Source organism: Aedes albopictus, chromosome 3 (genome assembly GCF_035046485.1).
Source record: "Aedes albopictus strain Foshan chromosome 3, AalbF5, whole genome shotgun sequence".
Classification (NCBI taxonomy): domain Eukaryota; kingdom Metazoa; phylum Arthropoda; class Insecta; order Diptera; family Culicidae; genus Aedes; species Aedes albopictus.
This window is the reverse complement of record NC_085138.1, coordinates 67332176-67355106: the sequence shown is the minus strand read 5'-3', so window position 1 is coordinate 67355106 and position 22931 is coordinate 67332176. Positions and strand designations below refer to the sequence as shown.

The 22931-nt window shown below is 37.4% G+C and overlaps 2 protein-coding genes across 2 annotated transcripts in view; both read right to left on the bottom strand.

The window, feature by feature from the left end:
* The window catches only part of LOC109400170 (connectin-like), a 497439-nt gene that overhangs the window by 452767 nt on the left and 21741 nt on the right, over positions 1-22931 (bottom strand). The window lies entirely within an intron of this gene.
* LOC115264061 (uncharacterized) lies at positions 16486-17430 on the bottom strand. Its single transcript, XM_029867364.2, has 4 exons — positions 17272-17430; positions 17028-17207; positions 16800-16958; positions 16486-16713 (listed from the first exon to the last, which is right to left on the bottom strand). Exons 1-4 carry the CDS (start codon positions 17329-17331, stop codon positions 16549-16551), a joined length of 564 nt encoding a protein of 187 aa, XP_029723224.1. The 5' UTR covers positions 17332-17430; the 3' UTR covers positions 16486-16548.

The following is a 22931-nucleotide window of genomic DNA, read 5'->3' as shown; positions in this document are numbered from 1 at the left end:
TTTTTATTTAGGGATCCCACCAAGTAATCCTTTAGAAATGCCTTCAAATATTGCTTTACCGTTCTCTCTGAGAAATCTTTCTTGAAGAATTATGTGTCTTCAAGAATCTTTTTTGTGGTAAATACAAAGATTTCATTCAGTGATTTCGACGGCGGCGGACCCAGCGTGCATCAGTGTGTAGAAGGATTTCGTCCGGGTGCGTTTGCTTCGGTGGTTCGATTTTTTTCTTTTTCTATTTTGTATTCCGAAGTGAGCGAGCATTTCGACGGCGGTGAGTGTGCGGTGGACGCGTCGTGGATCGAGTCGGTTCCGAATTTTTCGCTTCCCGTCGGCGCTAGTTCCCAATACATTTTTAGTTGATAATAAATATTTTCTTTCATTTTTGCATTTACACAAAAGAGTAAAAAGTGTTAGTTCGGGCTCGCCGGTCGAAAAAAAAAAATCCGGGTGCCGACAAGTGAGTCGCGTTCAGTGTTTTTCTGTGTGGAATAGACTAAAGGTTTCTGCTCCCTAGTGGAGTGGAGACGCGCGATAGAATTTTCTTTGTGGCTAGTTTTTGCGTCGAAAAGTGGTCGGTTGTTAACGGCGGTTTGTGTATTTCGATCCATTGTCAAATCATATCACCAACCATGACTCCCAGACTGACAATGTACCTTACCCTACTAACAAAAAATTCCTTCCTGAGACAAACGTGGAGATGCAGCGATTCGCGGTCTTTATAACAACGTTTGTCTTACTAACATTCCCTCCCATCCTCGATGACCGTAAGGACGTGGCCGGCGCCGTTATTGACCCTATTAAAGTTGAGAGCTCTCGAACTGTGTACATTGAGAATAGTAAGCTAGTCCCAAGCTCTATTCATTGGTTCCTTGTGCAATTTCGATTGCTCTAGTCAATCACGGAGTAGCAACTACGAATTGTGCGGTCATCTATGCTCATGCTCATGCTCAATACAAAGATTTCATTCAGTATTTCTCTAAGTGATCCTTCAGGAGTCCATTCTTACTGTGTTGTCTACGAGGATGTTTTCAAAAGTACTTCAGAGTACTTCAAAAGATTCTTGAAAAGGCTGTTTCAAATATTTCTCGATATATGTGTTCAAGACGTGCACCAAGGATTCTACCAATGATCCTCAGAAACTTCATGTAGAACATCATCCAAAAATTCCTAAGAAATTCCCGAAAGAATTGCAACAAACAATTCTTCAATGATTCCTTTGGAACCAACAATTCTTCAAAGAATTTACATTAGAATTAGGACAGATAGAGACTATGTAGTCCTTCTAGAATTTCTTCAAACATTCCCCATGGTTTCTTTCCGGCGATCCTCCAAATATTTGATGATTTTTCCTCGCAAGTCAAGTATTTCTCCAAAGATTCTTCAAGGATTTCACAATCATTCCCTCACAAAACTCTGTCAGAGATTTCTCTAAGGATTTTTCTTGGCATTTCCTCAAGCATTTATCACTCATCTTGGCGATCTTAAAAGATTTCTCAGGAAATTTATCCAGGAATTCCTTCAAATATTCTTTACTACAACGGTTACTTTGAAAATTTTCTCCAAGGATTTCTCATGGAGTTTCTCTAAGGTTTTACTAATAGATTCATCCTAGAATTCCTCCAGGAAATTTTCAAAGAATCCATTGAATAATGATTCAAGAATTTCTCCAAAGATTTATACTAAAGTTCCTCTAACTAAATCTATAAAAATTCTTTCGAAAAATCCTTCTGAAATTCCTTCAAAGTATTCTTAAAGCCCCATCTACTCTAGGAGTTTCCTCAGAAATTCGTTCAGGATTTTTTGCTGGCATTCCTCTAGGAACTGTTTTAAAAAATTCCATTGTAATTTTTGATAGGACTCCTTCAAAATTCTTTCGAAAAACCTTCGAGGGTTCCTGGTAGAGTCACCGGGACATTAGTAATGTTGCGATCTCAAATTCATTCTTTTCGGAAACAAAGCGATTGGCATCGATTAAATCCGTATTTGCCGTTATCATTCGTGCTCACTTCCAAAATAAAAATAGAGGAATAAAAAAAAAAACAAAAAAAAAAACGCTTCATTCCTTTGTTTTGAGTAGGATAACAATGGGAGCATATAGAATCTAATAAATTGTTCAGAAGTTAATCCAAGGCTTTCTTCAGGAATTGCTTTACAATACCTTGAAGTATCCTTCATGTAATTTATGCAAGGCTAAGGTTTTATGAATTTCCATCAGGAATTCTTCGGGAATCGCTTCAAGAATTCCTACGGGATTTTTTCCAAGGATTTCTAAAGTATTTCCTACACAAAATCTCTTAAAAATTATTAAAAAGATTCTTTAAGAATTTGTTCGTGGATCTAAAACTCTTACAAAGGTTAGAAACTTCTGCGAAGGTTTCATCAATCAGATGAATCTTTCTTTGTTAGATTTACCTAACAATTTCTCCTAAGATTCTACCGCGGATTACTTTTTGGATTTTTTCAGGGATTGCTTTAGAAATTCTTTTTGTGGCTATATCGGTCTCTTTCTACTCATAAGTATAAGGGAGTAGAGATCAAAGTGGATAATGAAATGATAGATATGATAGATTTCGCTAGGTAGCGAACAAGTGTGAAAATTTTATAGAAGGTGAAATTAGGCAAGTAGGCCATGTATTGAACGAATACATCGAATGCGTGAAACTTCTGCCGTGCGACCTGTGCTTTTAAACAGATCGGCTTGGTTGGTAGTTCATACCACCTTACCAAGACTGGCAAAAGTTTCAGGCACCCGACTGCCTAATGTATTGTTCTGTTTTCATCACAAATTCTATCGATCGGTAGCTTTTTCGGAATTCGCACTCCGTTCATAGAGGTATGTCTATATCGCGGCGTGTTCTTCCTATTAGCTTTTTTCGATCTTATAGGATAGAACACTTTTCTTTTTGAGCCAAACTTTTCATATCATATGCTGATTTATCGACCGTATTCTATTAATAACTTGATGATTTTGTGGCTATATCGGTCTCTTTCTACTCATAAGTATAAGGGAGTAGAGATCAAAGTGGATAATGAAATGATAGATATGATAGAATTCGCTAGGTAGCGAACAAGTGTGAAAATTTTATAGAAGGTGAAATTAGGCAAGCCGATCTGTTTAAAAGCACAGGTCGCACGGCAGAAGTTTCACGCATTCGATGTATTCGTTCAATACATGGCCTGCTTGCCTAATTTCACCTTCTATAAAATTTTCACACTTGTTCGCTACCTAGCGAATTCTATCATATCTATCATTTCATTATCCACTTTGATCTCTACTCCCTTATACTTATGAGTAGAAAGAGACCGATATAGCCACAAAATCATCAAGTTATTAATAGAATACGGTCGATAAATCAGCATATGATTTAGAAATTCTACCACGGTTCTAAAGGAATTCCTTCGAAGATGCCTTAAGATATTCCTTCCAAAGTTCCTTCAGGAATTTTTAAAACTTTTCTTCAGTAGAACATCCTCTGCTAAAGATTCGTTCAGATTTTATTCAAACATTTGCTTAGAATTTCTTAAAATGATTTCATCAAGCAATTCTCCAATTATTTACGTAAAAATTTCAAACATAGTTTTACCAGGAATTTTACCAAAAAAATTCAATCAAGAAATCCTTCAGGATTTTTCTTTTCATGCATGGATTTCTTCATGTATTTCTATAATTACTCCAGCAAGATTTTTTTTCGGAAATTCTTACACGAATTTTTAAAAGAAAATCTATTGAAATTTCTCAAGAGGTTCCTTTCAATATATTTGAGAGAAATGCTCAGATACTCAGATCATGTAAGAATTCAAAGGTCAAACAGACCTAAACTTTAAACTTCTACACCTAAAAATAACTCTTGGAAATTCTTGCAATAAGCCTATCAAGAATTCAGGATTCCCTCCAATGCAATGAAGACTTCAGAAACTCAAATAAAAAATGTAAGAATTTTTTCAAGAAGTCTCACAGAAATTTCTCCAAGAAATTCTACTATAATTCCTTCAATAAATCCTTCAGATATTCTTCCAAGGATTTCCTTAGGATTATTTCTTTTGATACCTTCGAAGATTTCTTTCGTGATAACACTAAGGATTCGTCCGCGTTTCCTTTACGAAATTTCTAAGAAGTTTTCCTTATGATTTCATCAATCATTATTTCTAATTGAGGAGCTTCAAAAACTCTTTCTTGGATACCTTTTGTGATTTATCTATAAATTATTTTAAGGACTTCCTAATAAGTTCCTCCAAGATTTTCTTCAAAAGTTGCTCCGGCGATTGCTTCGCAAACTTCTCCAAGCGTTTCTAATGAAATTTCTTCAGTAATATTCCCAAGAATTCCATAAAGAGATTCTTAAAGTTTCCAAACCCCTTCCAAACCCTTCAACAGTTTCCCAGAGGAGTCCTTCAGGAATTCTTTTAGAATATTTTAAAGAAATTTCTTCAAGCGTTCTTTTTGCAATGCCTCAAACGATGTTTCCAAAAATCCTTTCAAGATTTTTTTATGAATTTGTTCCAGCTTTTCTCTAGTTATATCTGCTGGGATTGCTCCAGAAGTCCAATTTTTCCTCCAATATTTGCGGAAATCGTTCAAAGATTACTAAGGTGATTTTGTCAAGTAGTCTTTCACAATTCATTCAAGAATTTTCATAGAAATTCCAGTAACGATTTAATATTTTCTGCAAGTATTCAAAAGATTCTCCAAGGATTTCCTTCAAGAATTTCTCAATGTTTTTCTTCAGATTGCTGTACAAATTTCCTCAGGGGGTCCTTCAGAAATATTTCCAAAGCCTACTGCAGAAATTCCTCCATGGAAATATACTGAGTGTTGCAGAAATTATAAATTCTCTAATGAATATGGCTGCCATTTCAATTTGAGCACAATATTCAAGAAAGTTTCTTCAAGCTTAGTAGATATTCTAACGAAGCAAATAAAACCAATTTTGTTGATGTTTCTCGCAATAGTTAGAAAATAAAGCTCTAGGAAATAAAAAATAAAAAATAAAAAATGCATAGCAATGAAAAAGAAAAAAAATCTCACTCTAATTATTTTGTTTCCAAACAAAATGAAAGTTACTACTCCTGATGAATGTTACTCCTACTTATTTTAGTGATGAGCGGTTTTAGCGAGAGTGGAGCGATGAGCAAATATGGTTAGCCATGGACAAGTGATTGCAAATTCACTTCCTTCCCTTTTCCCACATTGACCTTCACCTTATCCAAGCAGCTATCTCATTGGTTCCTTATGTTAGGCTGCTGATCTGTCTGTATTTAAATAGCATCTACGGGCGGTCAATCAAACTCAAGCTCCAGCTAGCTATTATTATCAAGTTGTTTATCCTTGTTTGTCCCAATCATCCAAAAGTGGAAACAACGAGGTGTGCGTTGATCTGCGATTCACAGGAGTTTCCTATAGAAATTCAGATGATTGTGTAGCGTGGTAAAATATTTCTATGGAAATTTAAGGAGAAAATTAATCTCAATCAATATTCAACCGAATGATTGTAATGGGAGTTAACTCGATTTCCTGTTGGGTCCAAAAATATCGTTTCTTCAGCGCTTACCATTTATGCAATTCAAATGCTTTTAAACATTTTGGGAACTGAAGTAGCCTAATGTACCACTTGGTTCTTAAAGAATTTAATGGCTTCAGGAACAAATACCATTACAAGCTAGGAATTTTCGTTCATCAGCAGTATCCTTCCAAGAACGGAATCGTAACTGAATTCACTATTTCATAGATTTCTATTATAGTGCATCTCATCAAAAACAATTTTCTTTCATAGGTCCAATCATCATCGGAGCTCATCGTTTTCCAGCCTCTTTATCCTTCCCGGAGGAGGCTTCCGATTCCATTATAAGCCTTCTGATCTGATCTTGATGGGAAATGAGTTAAGACACTCTATTGGAAAGTGTCTTATCCTTCTACTAGTAGCCCACTTTTCCACAGCACTCCACCACTAAGCCCGTCCACCCAACCAGCCAACGCACAGTGGAGCACCTAGTACATCAAAACTGATCAAAATTATTTTGACGCATTTTCGCAACCAAAATGCAACCCAAATTAGTTATAAAACGTATTTCATAGTCTTCGTATTTTTTTATTTCGTCTTAGGATGACCAATTTTATAATTGTAAAAGTCAAGATTTTTCAAAACTAAAATTTTTCAAAAAATCACAACTTTTGAACTAGTTGACCGATTTTAAACTTCTTTTTTTTGTTTGAAAGCTGTTGAATTCTAGTTTTTAGCAAAAATACGTTCAGAGGACCAAATAGTGTTTTAAGGCAAATAATATCATATAATAATATAATTATCTCGATTTTTTTCAAAGTGTTGCAACTTTTGAAATCGGAAACATCCGGAAGGTTTTCTTTCCGCATTTGAAAGAGGAACAATAGTTTTATCATACACTAAAAGCAGATTTCCTGGAAACAGCCGGAAAATCAACTTATTTCATTTTGAATGTACGGTAAACGATTCCATCAAATTTTTTTTTTCAATATTTTCATATATTGTATGTAAATTCAACGTCAATTTGTTTGGGTTTCAAATTAACAGAATAACAACATTAACCTCCTTTAACAAACTGCATCGTTGAATTGATTGACTATCAATTTCATTCACTTTGTACGGTCAAAACTAGCACGCGCTGTGAGTTATATCAAAGAAAACGGCTAAACTTCAGCTTCACTTAACCTCTTCTGATAAGCGTAAACAAAACATTTGAACACTGCTTAGCTGTCAAACGATTACACGATAACTACATTCAGCAAAAACACAACGGAAAACCCAATTACTCCATTTTGAGTTTTTCAACTTATGATCAGGTTTTGATGTGATTTACTCCAATGTGCAACGGCTAGAAGAAACATTTAAAATCCATTAACAAAATCGATTGAAAGCGACGACAGCCGAGAACATCCGGTACACTTGCCCCCAACCCCCATTCGTCTTCTATTATTCTTTGCTCGAAGCACAATCACGATTCTTCCACCAGCCGAGTCCACCACACCCCCGCCGCCCGTTGACGACGGCCGGGTTGAAGAAAGCAGTTTTATTCAATTTAACCAACCGATGGGCACCCCCGCCCCCTGCAAGTTAATGAAAATAAATTAAACCTCGAGGGCGCTGCAGGACAACAACAACTACAACGCAACAATGGCAGGCACGAGCTCGATGGTCGTCTTAGTCGTCGTAGTTGTCGGTCAGTCAGTAGTGGTTGGTGTTGGGCACGTTCGACGTCATCACCGCCCGTTGGGGCTTTTTTGTTCTAGTCAAGGAGTCTCCGGGGAATATGAGGGATAAAGCTAGGAGTTAGGAAGAGCGATGTAAAATGTATCCGCCCGTGTGATAAGATTACTATAAATATGAAGGTGAAGGAGTGACGAAGTCACGCCTCGATTTTTTTTTGGTTCCTACAAGATTCATCCAAGGTTTCCACAATGCATTCCTTCAGGACTTCCTCCAGGCATTCCTCCAGTAGTTGCTTCCGGGATTCTTCCAAGAATTTCACCAGAAATTCCTGCAAAAATTTATCCAGGAATTATTTAACGGACTCCTCCAAAAAACCCAGATACTCCTACAGGAATTCCTCCAAAGATTTCTCCATGAAGTACTTCAGGGAATCCTCCAAGAATTCCACTAGGAATTTTCCTAGGCATTCTTTTAGAAAAAAATCCAGGCATTCTTTCAGGGATTCCTCCTAAGATTCTTGCAGAGATTTCTCCAGGAATTTCTTCAGAGATTCATCAAGGAATATCACCAGGAATTTATCAAGGAATTCCATCATATCATATGTCAGCAATTCAACTAGGGACTTCTTCAAGAATCCTTCAGAAAATCCTTCCAGAAATTTCTCTAGGAATACCTTCTAGATTTTTTTCAATAATTCCTCCAAGAATTCTTCCAGATTTTCCTCCATGAATGGCTCCAAGAGTTCCGCTAGAAATCCCTGAAACTTTTTCAGGGATTTTCCAGGGAACTCTCTACGAATTTCTTCAAGGATTCCTTCAGACATTCCTTCGTGGATTTCGCCATGCATTCCTCCATAAATTTCTCTAGAAATTCCTCCAGGAATTTCTCAGGGGATTTTTTCAGAAATTTCTTCAAGAGCTCCTCTTGAGAATACTCCAGAAATTCATCCAGTAATTGTTTCAAAAATTCCTCCAGATATTCCTCAAGGAATATATTTAAGGATTTCTCCAGCAATTTCCAAAGGAAAACTTCCAGGAATATATCCAGAAATTTCTCAAGGAACTCCTCCAGGAATTCCTCCAGGAACTACTCCAAGAATTTCTTCAGGAATTCCTCCAGCAATTTCTCTAGGAATTGATCTAGGAATCACTCCTGGACATCCTTCAAAAATAATGTCAACAATTTCTCCAGGATTTTTTCTGAGGGTTTTTTTTTTAAATTCTTCCAGGACACACTTCAGGAATACCCTCAGGAACTTTTCAGGGATTTCTCCAGGAATTTCTCCTGAGATTCCTTCATGAATCGCTTCAGGGATTCCTCCACGAATTTCTTCAGAGAATCCCTCGAAGATTCCTCCAGGAAATCCTCCAGCAGTTCTTGTAAATCCGCTTGGGATTTCTTCAGATATTCTTTCAGAAAATTTCAGGGGGTTAATTTATTGGAATTTTTCAAGGATTGCTCCGGGGTTTTTCACCAGGAATTTCAATCAAGATTCTTCCAGGGATTTCTTTATAAATAACTTCAAGGATTTCCCACGGATTCTTTCAGGCATTCTTTCGAGGATTTCTCCAGGAATTCCTCCATTAATTCCACTACCCAAGTAACATTTTAAGTTTTGTTCGGCTCTACAAGAGATCTTCATGACCAATTTTATAAAACTTGCAATAAAACTGAATCATACATCAAAACCTCTTGATAACCTCTTTAAGAGCATCTTCCGGCTAAGTGTACCACTCTCGGAGAGGTTTTGCAAACCGGATTAAGAGTAGCAATAAACCCGTTTTAAAACCTCTCGATTGTTGTTGTTTTTTTTTTCAACAAAAACTATTACAGCTCAAAATGCAGAGAAGCTTCTTCGATGGCACGTTAAGTTCAGGAGGATACATATCATTCGTAAGTAGAAAGCGATCATTTCAAAGTTATATTTTAGTAGTTATTGTGCTGGTAGTATTATGCGCATTCGAATTTACCGTGAATATTGGGGTTGCAGAATCATAAAATTAATGCGCTTCGGAAATAGTGAATATTATCATCTTGGAATGAAATAAATCAATTTGTGAATTAAGTAAAACTATCTCGAATCACAAGAAAACTCAGCAGAGAGAGTTTATTTATGTGAGCATGTTATGAAAATGGTGGCAAACTATGAATTCATTGCAAATTTAAGCAAAAATAACTATTTTCCATTCACGTAAGCTAATTCTTCAATATGGCGACGACCATAATCAGCGAAAATAAAACGAAAGCAAGTTTACTTTTATGATGACCGCAATAAACCTAGCAGTGTCGTAGTTTCTGCTTTTCCTCCAACAGATGTCGTTACTAATCGAACGGATCGCCATCTGTTGAGAGTTTTAACAGTTTTATTGTGGTAATAATGATTGCCAGAAGGTTTACATATCGGAAAGTTTTGTTTACTCTTGAAATCTGTCTTTATGGATATCTTCAAGTATACTATAAAACATTTGATCAATGGTTTTCATAAAAGCAGTCATAAAACTGTGAGTTTTAATTATTGCTGTAATAAAATCTTAATAAAAATCAATCAAAACCAATCAGCAATGGAATTGTTACTTGGGTAGGAATTCCTCCAGGATTTTCTCAAGGGATTTTTTTTCCAGAAATAGATAAATTATCGAATAAAAATAGATATCTCCCAGAATTCCTCTAGAAATTCATCCAGTAATTCTTTCTAGAATGTGTTTCCTCCAGGAAATCCACCATTGATTCCTCCAGCAATTCCCACAGGAATACCTCTAGGAATTCTTTCAGGCATACCTCCAGGATTTTTTCCAGGAATTTCTCCAGGAGCTCCTCCAGGAATTGCTCCTGGAAATCCTTCAAAAAATAGGTCAGGAATTCCTTTATAGACTGTTCTTCAGGAATTTCTCCTGAGATTCCATCATGAATTGCTTCATGGATTCCTCCAGAGATTTCTCCATGATTTTTCCAGGGATTTTCCCAGGGATTCCTCCAGGAAATCCTTCAGCAGTTCCTCTAAGGATTCTTCCAGGAAATTCTCTAGGGATTTATTCAGATATTCTTCCAGGAATACCTTCAGGAATTTTTCAGGGTTTCCTTCAGGTATTCCTGCAAGAATTCCTCCAGAGATTCCTCCAGGGCAGCGTTTCTCAAACTATGGGTCGCGATCCTCTGGTGGGTCGCGGACTGATTTTTGGTGGGTCGCAAACTTGGTCGCGAAGGCTTGGGCGGGTGATGTTGTAATAAATGTTTTAATTAACTTATGTCATTGCTAACCATTTTGTAATTTACGAATACTCCCTTGGAGAATCGGCAGAATTATTTCTAGGAATTCGGTTTCTCGTCAATTCTATTCAAAATGTTGTCTTGTAAGTCTAAGTGTGGAGTATATTGAATATTGAAACTACTGTCAACGTTCTGAAATCGATTCTAAAACTATGAGTTTTCAATCAGAAGGGTAAAAATTAGGGTAAAATTTTAGATTTCACTTGTGTTCTGTAAAAAAAAATGAGTTCAAGTTGATGCTTGCAGTTTGCATTTTCAGTTAGATTTACACGCCAACTTCAGCAGTTTGGATATAATGAAAAATAGGAATGCTGATTATTGACGAACACGTGAGCAAATATTTACCAAACTTCGACAAGAAACCTTATTTTTACCGAACTTCAGTAAAGCTGAACTTCGTTAATCTTTAATTACACGGAAATCAGAACAACTGAAAAGTGATTTCAATAAAAAATAGAAATCATATAAGTGTGTATGAAGGATATGACTTAAAATTTCAAGAGGATTCATCTGACTATCCAGCAGTACTATAAGTCTAAAAATTCTACTTGCTGTTCACCCACTCTCTGTAAATAATTATAGCATTTAAACTCATGTATCTCATTTCAATGTAAATATTAAAGTTCTGCGGAAGCTTAAAATTGCCACTATATTTTCAAAGACTTTTTTTATGAACAAAATCCTGCTGGTGGGTCGCCAAATTCTCAAAAAATTAAGAGTGGGTCGCAAACTGAAAAAGTTTGAGAATCCATGCTCCAGGGATTTCATCACAATTTCCTTCGGGGATTTCCCCAGAAATGCCTACAGAAGATCCGCTACAAATTCCTCCAGAAATTTCTCAAGGTTTTTTTTTTTTTCAAAAATAGAAAAAAACAGAAATCTCCGAGAATTCCCCTGGAGATTCCTCTAGTTATTCATCCAGTAATGGCAAAAGGTTATTGCAACCATAAAAAATTTCAAATGCTCCATAGAAAATCAAAAAGCGCTCCATAAAGAATGAACATATGTTCCATGAAAATGTGCAATGTTAACCATAAATAATTGAAAACGTTCCATACTTTATAAAAAATGTACCGGTGAAACATAAAATTTTCTCATTAAAAGTGAAATTTTGCATCAATAAATAATACTGAAATGCTCCATAATAAAATACAAATGCTCCATAGAAAAATGCAAATGCTCCATAAAAAAATAAAATTGTATCCATAGACAATTGAATATTACTCCATAGAAAAAATCAATTGCACCATAAAAAATTGAAATTGCACCATAGATAATAGACAAATGTTCCATAAGTATTATCAAACTGCACCACATAATACACAATTTGTTCTATAAAAAATTGAAAATTCTCCTTAACTTTAAACATTTGCACCACTAAAGCAGTGCAATGTAAAGCAATTCAGCCCTGTCGAATTAAATTATGAAAATATGCTATCTATGGAAGATTTTCAATTTTTCATGGAGCAATTCATGTTTTCTATGGTGCAGTTTGATAATACTTATGGTGAATTCTTTTATTTTATATGGTGCTATTTCAATTTTTTATGGTGCAATTTAATTTTTCTATGGAGCAATATTCAATTTTCTATGGCTATAATTTTAATTATTTATGGAGCATTTGCATTTTTCTATGGAGCATTTGTATTCTATTATGGAGCATTTCAGTATTATTTATTGGTGCAAAATTTCACTTTTAATAAGATATTTTTTTTTGTTTTACCGGTACATTTTTTATAAAGTATGGAACTTTTTCAATTTTTTATGGGTAACATTACACATTTTCATGGAACATATGTTCATTCTTTATGGAGCGCTTTTTGATTTTCTATGGAGCGTTTCTATTTACTTATGGGTGCAATAAATAGGCTGCCTCCAGTAATTCTTTCAAAAAATCCTCTAGAGATTCCTCAAGCAATTTCCATAGCAATTTCCACCTCTATGAATTCCTTCATTCATTACTCCAGGATTTAATCCAGGAATTCCTCCAGGAAATGTCCCTGGAATTTCTTCCGGAATTCCTCCAAGAGTTTCTCCAGGGATTGCTCCTGGCATCCTTTGGAAATTATGTCAGCAACTCGTCTAGGATTTTTTCCTGGAAATCCTCTTGGGATTTCTTCAGATATTCATCCAGGAAATTCTCCAGGAATACTTTCAGGAATTTTTCAGAAATTCCCCAGAGACCTCTAGGAATACTTTAGGGATTCCTCCAAGGGTTTCTCCACGAATTTCTCCAGGGATGTTCCGAGAGGTTCCTCCAGAAATTCATTCGAGGTGTTCTTCCAGAAAATGCTCCTGGAATTTCTCAAGGGATTTTTTTTCAGAAATTTCACCAGCATTCCTCCCAGAGTTGCGCTGGAGATTTTTCCAGTAATTCTTCAAGGGATTGCTCCAAGAATTCATCAAAGAAATTTCTCAAGGAATTTCTCCAGTATTTCCCGCTGGATCTCATCCAGGAATTCATCTAGGAATTATGCCAGGAATTTGTTCAGTAGTTTCTCCAGGCATTCCTTCACGATTCTCTCCAGAGATTTTCCCAGGAATTGCCTCACAGATTCCTTCTGAAATTTCTCCAAGAATTCTTCCAAGGATTCCTTCAGAAGATTTCCTATATGAATTCCTCAAGAAATTTCTTATGAAATTTTTATAGGCATTCCTCGCAGAATTCCTTCAGAAATTTCTCCAAAATTTCCTCCAAGGAATCCTCATGGGATCTCTTCAGAAATTTCACTAGGTACTCATTCCATAATTTATCCAGGAATTCCTCCAGGTATATTTCCAGAAATTCTTCCAAGGATTCTTTCGGGAATTCCTCCAGTGATTCCACATGGCTTTCTCTAGGCATTCCTGTAGGAATTCCTCCATCTAGGTGTTTCTTCAGGGATTTTTTCAGGAAGTCTTCCAGGGATTGCTCAGGCAATTCCTTGAGTGATTTCTTCAGAAATTCCTCTCAGGTTCTCTTATGAAGTTCATTTATTCATCTGTCCTTCAATCATCTGTTCAGGGATGCACCCAAGAACTTCTCCAGGATTGCCTGATGATTTATTTGAATTTTTTGAAAAAAATCCTCCAGCGAACAGAATGGGAAGATAATTTAAAAAGGACGCATACAGAAATCAGGAAATTCTTGGTTGATCCTCAGAAGAGTAATTTCCAAACGAGTTCAGTTATAATTTCTTATGAATATTTTGGAGACATCAACAACAAATCAGAGCAAAATAATGTATGAGTAAATGAAAATTCCTAATCTTCTACAAATTGGTCACCGCTATCAGCACCACGTTGATTTGTGAAGATCAGGCAAACTTTTTTTTTTAAACAAATTGTACAAAATAAAACAGCGTGACTGCTGAAGTGTTAAATATCATCTTGTTGTGTTTAGTTATAAAAGCTAGTAGGTAGAAAGTTGCTAAGGATGCTTGCCCCCCCCCCCCCTGACCGAAAAGCTGGCTAAGCCCTTGGCTACGATGTCCGTGAAAGATACGTCTGACCAGTTGAAACGCTGGTGTGAGCACTTTGGAAACCCTTTTCAAGAGTCGGTCACGCCATCAACACCTCAGCATGATCCACCAAGGGTTCGACGTATTACCCGTGTCAACACCGAAGCTCCATCAGTGCAGGAGATAGAAACAGCCATCCGTAGCATGAAATCGAACAGAGCCTCGCGGGTCGATCGCATATCAGCCGAGATACTCAAAGCTGACCTCGTAGTATACGCACAACTACTGCATCAATTATTCTGCATCATATGGGAAACCGCGACATTTTCGGCCGACTGGATACAAGGCGTCTTAGTAAATGTACCCAAAAAGGGTGACCTGACTGTATGGGATAATTGGCGGGGCATCATGTTGCTGTGTATCGTTCTCAAAGTCCTCGGCAAAATGATCGTTCACCGGATACAGGAGAAGATTGACGCAACTCTCCGACGGCAATAAGCAGGATTCTATGTCGGACGATCCTGTGTGGACCATATCGCCATGCTCCGTATCATCTTGGAGCAAATCAATGAATTCCAAGATTATCTCTACCTGGTGTTCATTGATTACGAAAAAGCTTTCGACCGACTCGTCTCCATCAAGAAAAATTGTGTGATTCCCTCAGGCGCAAGGATGTCTCTGAAAAATCATCGGCCTCATTGAAGCACAGTACAGGGCATTTTCGTGCAGAGTACTGCACAACGGTGTTTTGTCCGATCCCATCCGGGTCATTGCTGGAGTGAGGCATCCGCCACCGTTCCTTATCGTAATCGACGAGATCCTGGTAGGTGCGATTAACCGGTGAACCAAATCGTGGATTGCTGTGGCAGCCCATTACCATAGAGCACTTAAATGACTTCGAACTGGCTGATTACGTTGCTCTCTTCGCTCAACGGCGCTCTCGGTCAACCCTTTCAGCCAAGCCGTGGCGGGGGGGGTAGTTGGGGGTTAAACCTCCCCCATTTCCGAAGCTTCTTCATGCACTAGGCGCCCCTCCGCCTTTTGCCGAAATTGGGACTCCATTGGTGCCACTTCTGTGCACGGGCCTCTGCTTCCAGCTTCACGGTAGCTAGGCAAGCAGTGGAGAATGTTGAAAGCTTCCAATACCTTGGTAGCCAAATGGCGGGCGAAAATTCGAATTTTCAACTCGAACGAAAAATCAGCGCTGATGTACGCCAATGAAACTTGGTGTGTATCAGCGGAGAACACTCAACGGCTGCAGGTCTTCATCAATTATATGCCTGCGGTATATAATTTGTGCATGATGGCCTCACAATTGGATCTCCAACGTGGAGTTTCATCGTCGGTGTCATCAAAAGCCGATAGCGACAGAAAGTGGAGGTGGGTCGGCCACACTCTACGCAGGGGCGGAAACGATATCTGCAAGCAAGCGTTAGACTGGAACCCAGCAGGACACCGCAGCAGAGGCAGAACCAGAGGCTCATGGCGGTGCAGCCTTAATAAGCAAATTAAGGAAATCGATAGACATTTGTTTTGGCCACATGTCAAGGCGATGACTGGCAATCGCCCAGGATGGAGATCTTCCAATTCGGCCATCTGCACCACCATGGGTGCTCAGGACTGAAAGTAAGTAAGTAATATCACTGTCCGTATCTTTTGCAAATTCAAACGGATTCGAACTGTTGATTTCAGCTAATGAATTCTTTGCCAATTCCTAATATGGCATTTTAATCTACCTACCCCATAAATCTTTATCGTTTCTTAAAAGTCATAACAAAAGGATAAAAGCCGGTTGCCGTGATTCCGGTTCATCCCACCCATGCACGTCATACCATCACACCGAGTAGAAACCCGACGATGGAATAAAGAAAACATTGTTCCTCCGAGAACACCGCGGGCGGGCGGGCGGTCTGTGTGGCAGTCCGGCGATGATGGGGCGCTGATGAAGACGATGCCGGGCCAGGACCCCTCCCGGTTAGAACAACACATAACCGCATGGAAGAGGAGGAGGAGAGCAGCAGACGGAAGCAAGGGCTGAAAGCTCCCTAGAGAAAGTCCGGAGATGAAACGATGGGATAATCTGTGCTGCCTTAGCTTTTGCTTTTGCCACTCTCCGGACGTATCTTTCACCTGGCTGGGAAGAACTGAAAAGGAGAAGGATTGGTGCCTTTTGTGTATGTTTGTATAAAGGCGGCCGTGTCTGGACTTCGGGCTGTTGGACCCTCCAGCACAGCAGCAGCCAGCGTTGTGGCAGCAGCGCCATCATCAGTCAGGTGTCGGATGAATAATGATCAAATAAGATGGGGGAGGCGTAAGCTGACTGTTATTTTTCACTGCTTTGTGAGAATGTTCTCATGATGGGGGCTGGTGGTAATGAGAAAGGACACCTCTCGGGATTGTTGCCCGGGGGTGCCGTGGACAACAGAAAACATTTGACCGAATGACATTGAAAGAAACAATCGGTTGAATCTGTGAGGAGGTGGTTCAAACGTCACTATGTTCATGGAACGGTTAAACGCAGAATTAATGCAAACCCCATTAATGAATGCCTCCCTAAAAGGTTTTAAGACTTTATCTATTTAAGGAATATCCTTTTATTCAGTTGATTTTCTCGTTGCCAAAACCGTTGACAAAATAGTGAGAAAACGTATCCTCATCCACTACTTTTCGACAATGTTGAATGCAACTCGGAAGCATTCGGTCACCTTCTCACCGCTTCTCTCGGTGGTAGTTTCTACGTACAGCCTCCAGCTACCGGCAAATGACTCCGGGATTGATCCAAAGCCTAAATCACCCAGTGGTAGTAGTTCAAAGGATTCGGTATGCTAAGTGTATTTTAAAATGAAAAAAAAAAAACGAAGGTTTAAGTTGAACCGATGCTTGTGAAGCTCATGAAGTAGTGTTGACTTACTCCGGCGGGATAGGGGCAGTCCTGTTGCTTCATTGCGGATGTTATGCTGTACCATGGTTCCGAGGAGCTCATTATCAGTGGACAGACGTTCATAACATCGCGAGATATTTCCCCGTCCACCCAGGAACCCTGCTTCTGGCGAGTGGAATATATCTTCATCTGCAAACACACAAAATCCGTTCCGGATTAACACAAGATAATCATCCAAATCCTCCATACGAAAATCACCTCAATCGGATCATTATACTCATCTTCGAACTTCAGTTGCCCGTTCATCAAAGAATTGCCTTCATCATCTTGCAACGATTCATAATTGTCCAGCTTGATGGCCGGAAAGGGTTTACCGTTGTCGCAATCCTGGAAGAAGTCCTCAATGTCGATGACGTACTCGGCTTGATCTCCCTGAGCCTGTCATGATATGCGTTACACAATGAAAGCGTTCACAAGTAAGAATCCCTTGAAGGCATCCTACCATTATTCCTTGTATCGCCAATAGGAATACCGTCAAAATTTTCAACCCACGAAAATACATTTTCACCAACGAACACGGTTTTGATACTTGTTAATCAGTCAGCTACGGCCCGGAGTTGCTTGCAGCGATGCGCTACCAGAAACCTAACTGGAGCGGCAAATTGGAAAATGGTTCGATTTATAATCCACATGTGCGGGCACGCAGCATGCAATGGGGAAAAGTTTTTGCGACAGGTGAAAAGGTGGCAAACATAATAACAAGGCCAGCTGTTCCTTATGGAAAATAAAGCTTTTGAAGAATGTCACGCCAAATCATCCAGAAGTTGGTAGCAGCCTCTCAGAATTCAATGAAACTATGTAAGTACCGTCGATGGGGGTGACAATGGGTCTGGGGGGTGAGATTGGGTCAAAACGGAGAAACATAAAATTTGAAATAGCTCAATAACTATCGCTAATTTATATTGAAAACTTTATATTATTTCAAAGGGGAGATGTTTTTACACATCATGATGCAGAATAATATGTTTTGCAATAATCATTTTTTGTTAAATTTGTGGCTAAACTTATATGATGAAACTACTAGTAAATCACTCTGAAAAAATTTCTCCTTCGTAATGTTTAACACAAGTACCTAACCGTAAATTTTCTTATAGGTGGTTAGCTGTAGGTATTACCTGGTTGATGTAATGAAAAAAGCGGGCTGTCATTGCTCTTTTTATTTGAAAACTTAATATTTTCGACCCTATGTCTAAATATTAAGAATGGGGGTGAGATTGGGTCAAGCAAGTTATCGAGTGCACATAACCTTAACTAAAAATTTAACTTTCTAACCAGTCCCCATTTGACGTTAGAGTGGTGCCATGTTTACCGTATTTTCACTAAAGCACGCTATCTTTCAAAAATATGTCGAGAAGCGTCAAACGAGTGTGTTAATACGTTTAGTGCCTAAAATCAGTTATAACAATACACCCATGCGTGTGGACAGCTCCTCTAATCATCAGCTAATCTTTAGTGCACTGCAATATCGTAAGCTCACAAAATAGACTTAACATAATATTTGAACGACCCTCTATCTTGAGATGGAGTGATTTGCTTTAGCAATATAGAGGCCAATGATTATGTACATAAGAGTTTATAACGGAGGGTTTGGTTAAACATTTCTTATGCAGTATACAAAAACTAGCATGTTTTTTTTTTACAATCAATCTTTCATTCTTTCTTCGCCCCTCCCTCATTGTAATCTCCCCTCCTTTCAAGGAGGTAGAAACTCTTAATGAGGATGATTATGATGGCTAAAAATGGTGATACAGTATACAAACGTTATTTTATCAAATTTCAACCATTTTTTCGGTTGTATTGGCCCTTTTAGGTGGATTAATCATCTTTTTAAATTACCTAAGCTTTTATTCGTCATGATAACATTGTGTTTTAAGTAGATTACTATATACGATCAATAAAATTAATTTATATTCTTAGATAGGTGATTTCGAATACTTTGACCCATTCTCACCCCCTCTAAGGGGTGAGATTGGGTCAATTTTCAATCATTTGCAGTTTACTAAGCAATTCATATAACGTGATACTTTCTTGCTAAACTATCATTACCACATAGGAGAGTATACATACCAAATAAAAAGTTATTCCGACTTCAATTTTATTTGTTATTTAACAAACAATCTTTGAGTATCCTTTTTTGACCCATTCTCACCCCCAACGACGGTACATTTAATAAGTTCTAAGGCTTTTTGATCATTTTTTCATAATCAGAAACAAAATTTGCTTCTTCTTTCCAGAGATGTCTCTTATGAGAATACTTGGAAATGTTCTTATTAACTCTCTTATTCCTAGCCCCGCCTTTAGACGGGGTATAGTTTGAGCATTTTTGTATTTTTTCTCTCTTTCTCAGTCAATATTTTTATATTTTTGGCTGATGTTTAGGATTGTTCTTGGAGTTTTTTGGTGTATTTTAAGGTAGGGTCTGGGACCATTTGGGCAGGAGCACCTATTTTGGGCACTTGCTGCTATAACTCAGTCAATTTCAAACCGATTGACTTGAATTTTTGGATTGTACGTCGTTTCCCGGAAAACCATTTCCCGGAAACCCGTTTCCCGGAAAGCCATTTCCCGGAATGTATCGTTTCCCGGAAAACCATTTCCCAGAATGTACCATTTCCCGGAAAACCATTTCCCGGAACGACCATTTCCCGGAAAATATACTCAATATCAAAAAAACAACATTTCTATTAGGTTCATTATTTTCTAAAGATTTCTTTGCATAAAAATAATAAAATTATCTACTGAAAAGCTCTGAATTACGGTATGCCTCCACAGCTAATCGGAGGTACAAGAACATTGTCATTGTCTCTTTTCCAGTTTTTTGATCTTACGAATATCAAAGACTCCTTATTGGTTGCCCAAGTATTCGTCAAAATTATTGGGTTCCATTTCTTTGAAAACTAAAGTTTGTTTCAAATAATTATTATAGCAGTATAACTTTAAAGAACAGCCTATGTTTAAAAGAAGGGAAAATATTCGATGAAATAGTTAGCAGTTTGATCTCGATAAACACGAAGGAACGGCATATGCGTAAAAGAAGGGAATATATCATATGGAAATATTGCTAGCTTAATGCCAACAACTATTCTAACAGTGTAATTAGAAAGAACAGCCTATTCTTCATTACACCAACGAACCTAACCTCAAAATGACTGACAATTCTCACGTCATTTTGACAGATGTATCATGAGCATGCAAAGGACGGCAACAAGATTGATAAAGTAGAATATATGATCCGTCTTTTTCGCGCATGTATGCGGTCTGTCAAAATGACCTGAGAAGTGTCAAACATTTTCATGGCTAGTGCACCTGCTGGTTGGTGTAATGAAGAATGTTTAAAAGAAGGGACAATATTTGATGAAAACATGGACAGGGTAATGCCGACAACTATTTTGAAAGATAACTCGGAAGAACAGCCTAGGTGTAAAAGAAGGGAAAATATCGATTGTATAACATTTCGCCGAAAACCATTTCGCGGAATTCCTTTTCGCGGTGTAACATTTCGCGGAATGACATTCGGTGGAATGAACCATTTCGCGGAATGCACCGTTTTACCGAAAGTCATTTGGCGGAATGTACCGTTTTGCAGAAAATCGTTAATTTGATACAAAAATTTAACTGATCGAGAGACTACATCATGATAAGATCTAAGATTCAAAACTCAAAACAGCAAATTAAATATGGAATGTTTCATATCAACAATTAAATTTTTGTAAGGGTATACTTCGAAAGAACAGCTTATGTATGAAAGAAGGAAAATTCTTCGATAATAATAATTCAGCAGTTGTTATAGGGTGTCCCAGAAAGTATGGGCACAACTTTGCAGCTCTGTCATTTGGGAATGGATGCATAAACAAACTTTATTTTTACACATATCCTGCCTTAATATGTCAACATCAAATGCCAATCATTAAAATTTGCATTTCACACTTCGTTTGAATGCGGTAGAAGATTTCCTGAAAGACCTTTTAAAGCTTCTGCACAAATTGCAATATTTTTCAATAACATCGCTTAACATATTGTTTTCCACGCATGAAATTAAGCTCGATAAAAATTTCAAAAAATTTATCCGTGTATTTCTACATGCGTATCTATTATACAACCCTAAGTTCGAATTGAAAACATATACTTTTAAACCTGAAAAATAAATTGAAACACCAAAATCGATATCTTTGAAAACCTGTTTTTCTAATAGTTGAAAACAAGCTTCTGAATATATATCACAATATGCGGAAAATTACATTTTTATTTCACTATAAGTTCAATAAATGCTTCAGCTTTGTAAGTGTAGATTGAATTGTTTTTATTCTTGTCAAAACATGTTTTAAAACTCGAATGTCTGTGGGCATGTCTAATCCAGAAATAGAAATGGCGAATTTTTCAGTTTTCTCAAAATTACGATTTGCCCGTACGCACAATCAAAACATATGTTTATAAAAAAAATCAATCAACCATCTGAGGAAACATGTTTTCGAATGTATCATGTGAAAAAAATTCGAAAAAAATGTTTCGAATTTGGATATTTGGCAAAACCGTAAAAAAGTAGTTTGTGCAGAAGTTTTAAAAGATGTTTTTCCATTTTAATCATTCTGCATATAGAAACCATTTTTGATGTATAAACTCTTCACAGGTATCAATTAAAATACTCTGAATAAAAATACAAAAATATAAAAATTGTTGTTTGTTAAGAAAAATATTGTATTTTCGCTATACAAAGTTGTGCCCATACTTTCTGGGACACCCTATATTCTAAAATCAGCATAACGCATAATATTTATCAAAGAACAGCCTTTGTTGAGAAGAAGGGCTGATATCTGATATCTGATTAATAGCATATCTGTAAAAAACAGCGTATGTTTGAAAGGTAGGAAATCCTCTGATACAAAAATTGAGATTTGTTTTGATTTCTGTTATAACAGTACAAGCTAGTTGGAACATCAAAAAGGAGAGAAAGCCGATTAAGTTATCTCTAAGGAGTGTTACTTGACTTAAAGCTTACGCGATCACGTGGTTTACAAAAAGCAACATTTTAACATATAATGCTTTCAGTCAAAAGACAGCGGGACAGCGGGTTTGATTCTCGTCCAGTCGGCAAAATTTTCTCGATTCCCTGGGCATAGCGTATCATTGTACTTGCCTCACAATATGCAAATTCATGCAATGGCAGGCAAAGAAAGCCCTTCAATTAATAACTGTGGAAGTGCTCAAAGAACACTAAGTTGAAGCGAGGCAGACCAAGTCCAAGTGAGGACGTAGAGCCACAAAGAAGTAGAAGAGATGAAGAATCAGTTTGGTCACCAGCAAGTGTTATTTGAAAGGAGAGCACATTTAAAAAGAAGGACAAACCTCCTACGGACTCCGTAGTACGGAGTTAGCAGTAGACCACCAATAAACAACATAACTGTGCAACTCAAAAAAAAAAACTCGATTTAGAGAAGGATACATTTCTGAGGGTAAGGTCAGCAGCCTGGCTCCCAAAAACACACTAAAGGGTGATACGGTCAAAATTTGGTCACACAATTTGTTTCATAACTTGAGACTGCGTACACCAAAACAGCTGATTTTTGGACCAGTAATGGTACATTATATGTAGCTTATACCATAAAATTTTCATCAAAATCGGTCAACTATTTGCGGAGATATTGTGAATCCTGAAAACTGCAATTTTAAAATTTTGTACAAATAAGATTAAACAATAAGAACACATTTTTACTCTTTTATTTAAAGAGCCAGAATTACTGAACCAATTTCAAACAAAATTTTTCTGTATGTAAAGTATACATATCAAAATGTTGTGTAAAAATATCATTCAATTTGATCCAGCCGTTACAAAGTTATATTTGTTTAGGTGGTCAAATTTTGTCAAATTTTGTCAAGTCAAGTCAAATTTTGGTCACACAATTTTTTTCATAACTTTAGATTGCGTACACCAAAACAGCTGATTTTTGGATCAGTAATGGTACATTATATGTAGCTTGTACCATAAAATTTTCATCAAAATCGGTCTAGTATTTGCGGAAATATTGTTGAACCCTGAGATCTGCAATTTTAAAATTTTGTGCAAAGAGGATTCACACATTTTTACTGTTTTATTTATAGAGCCAG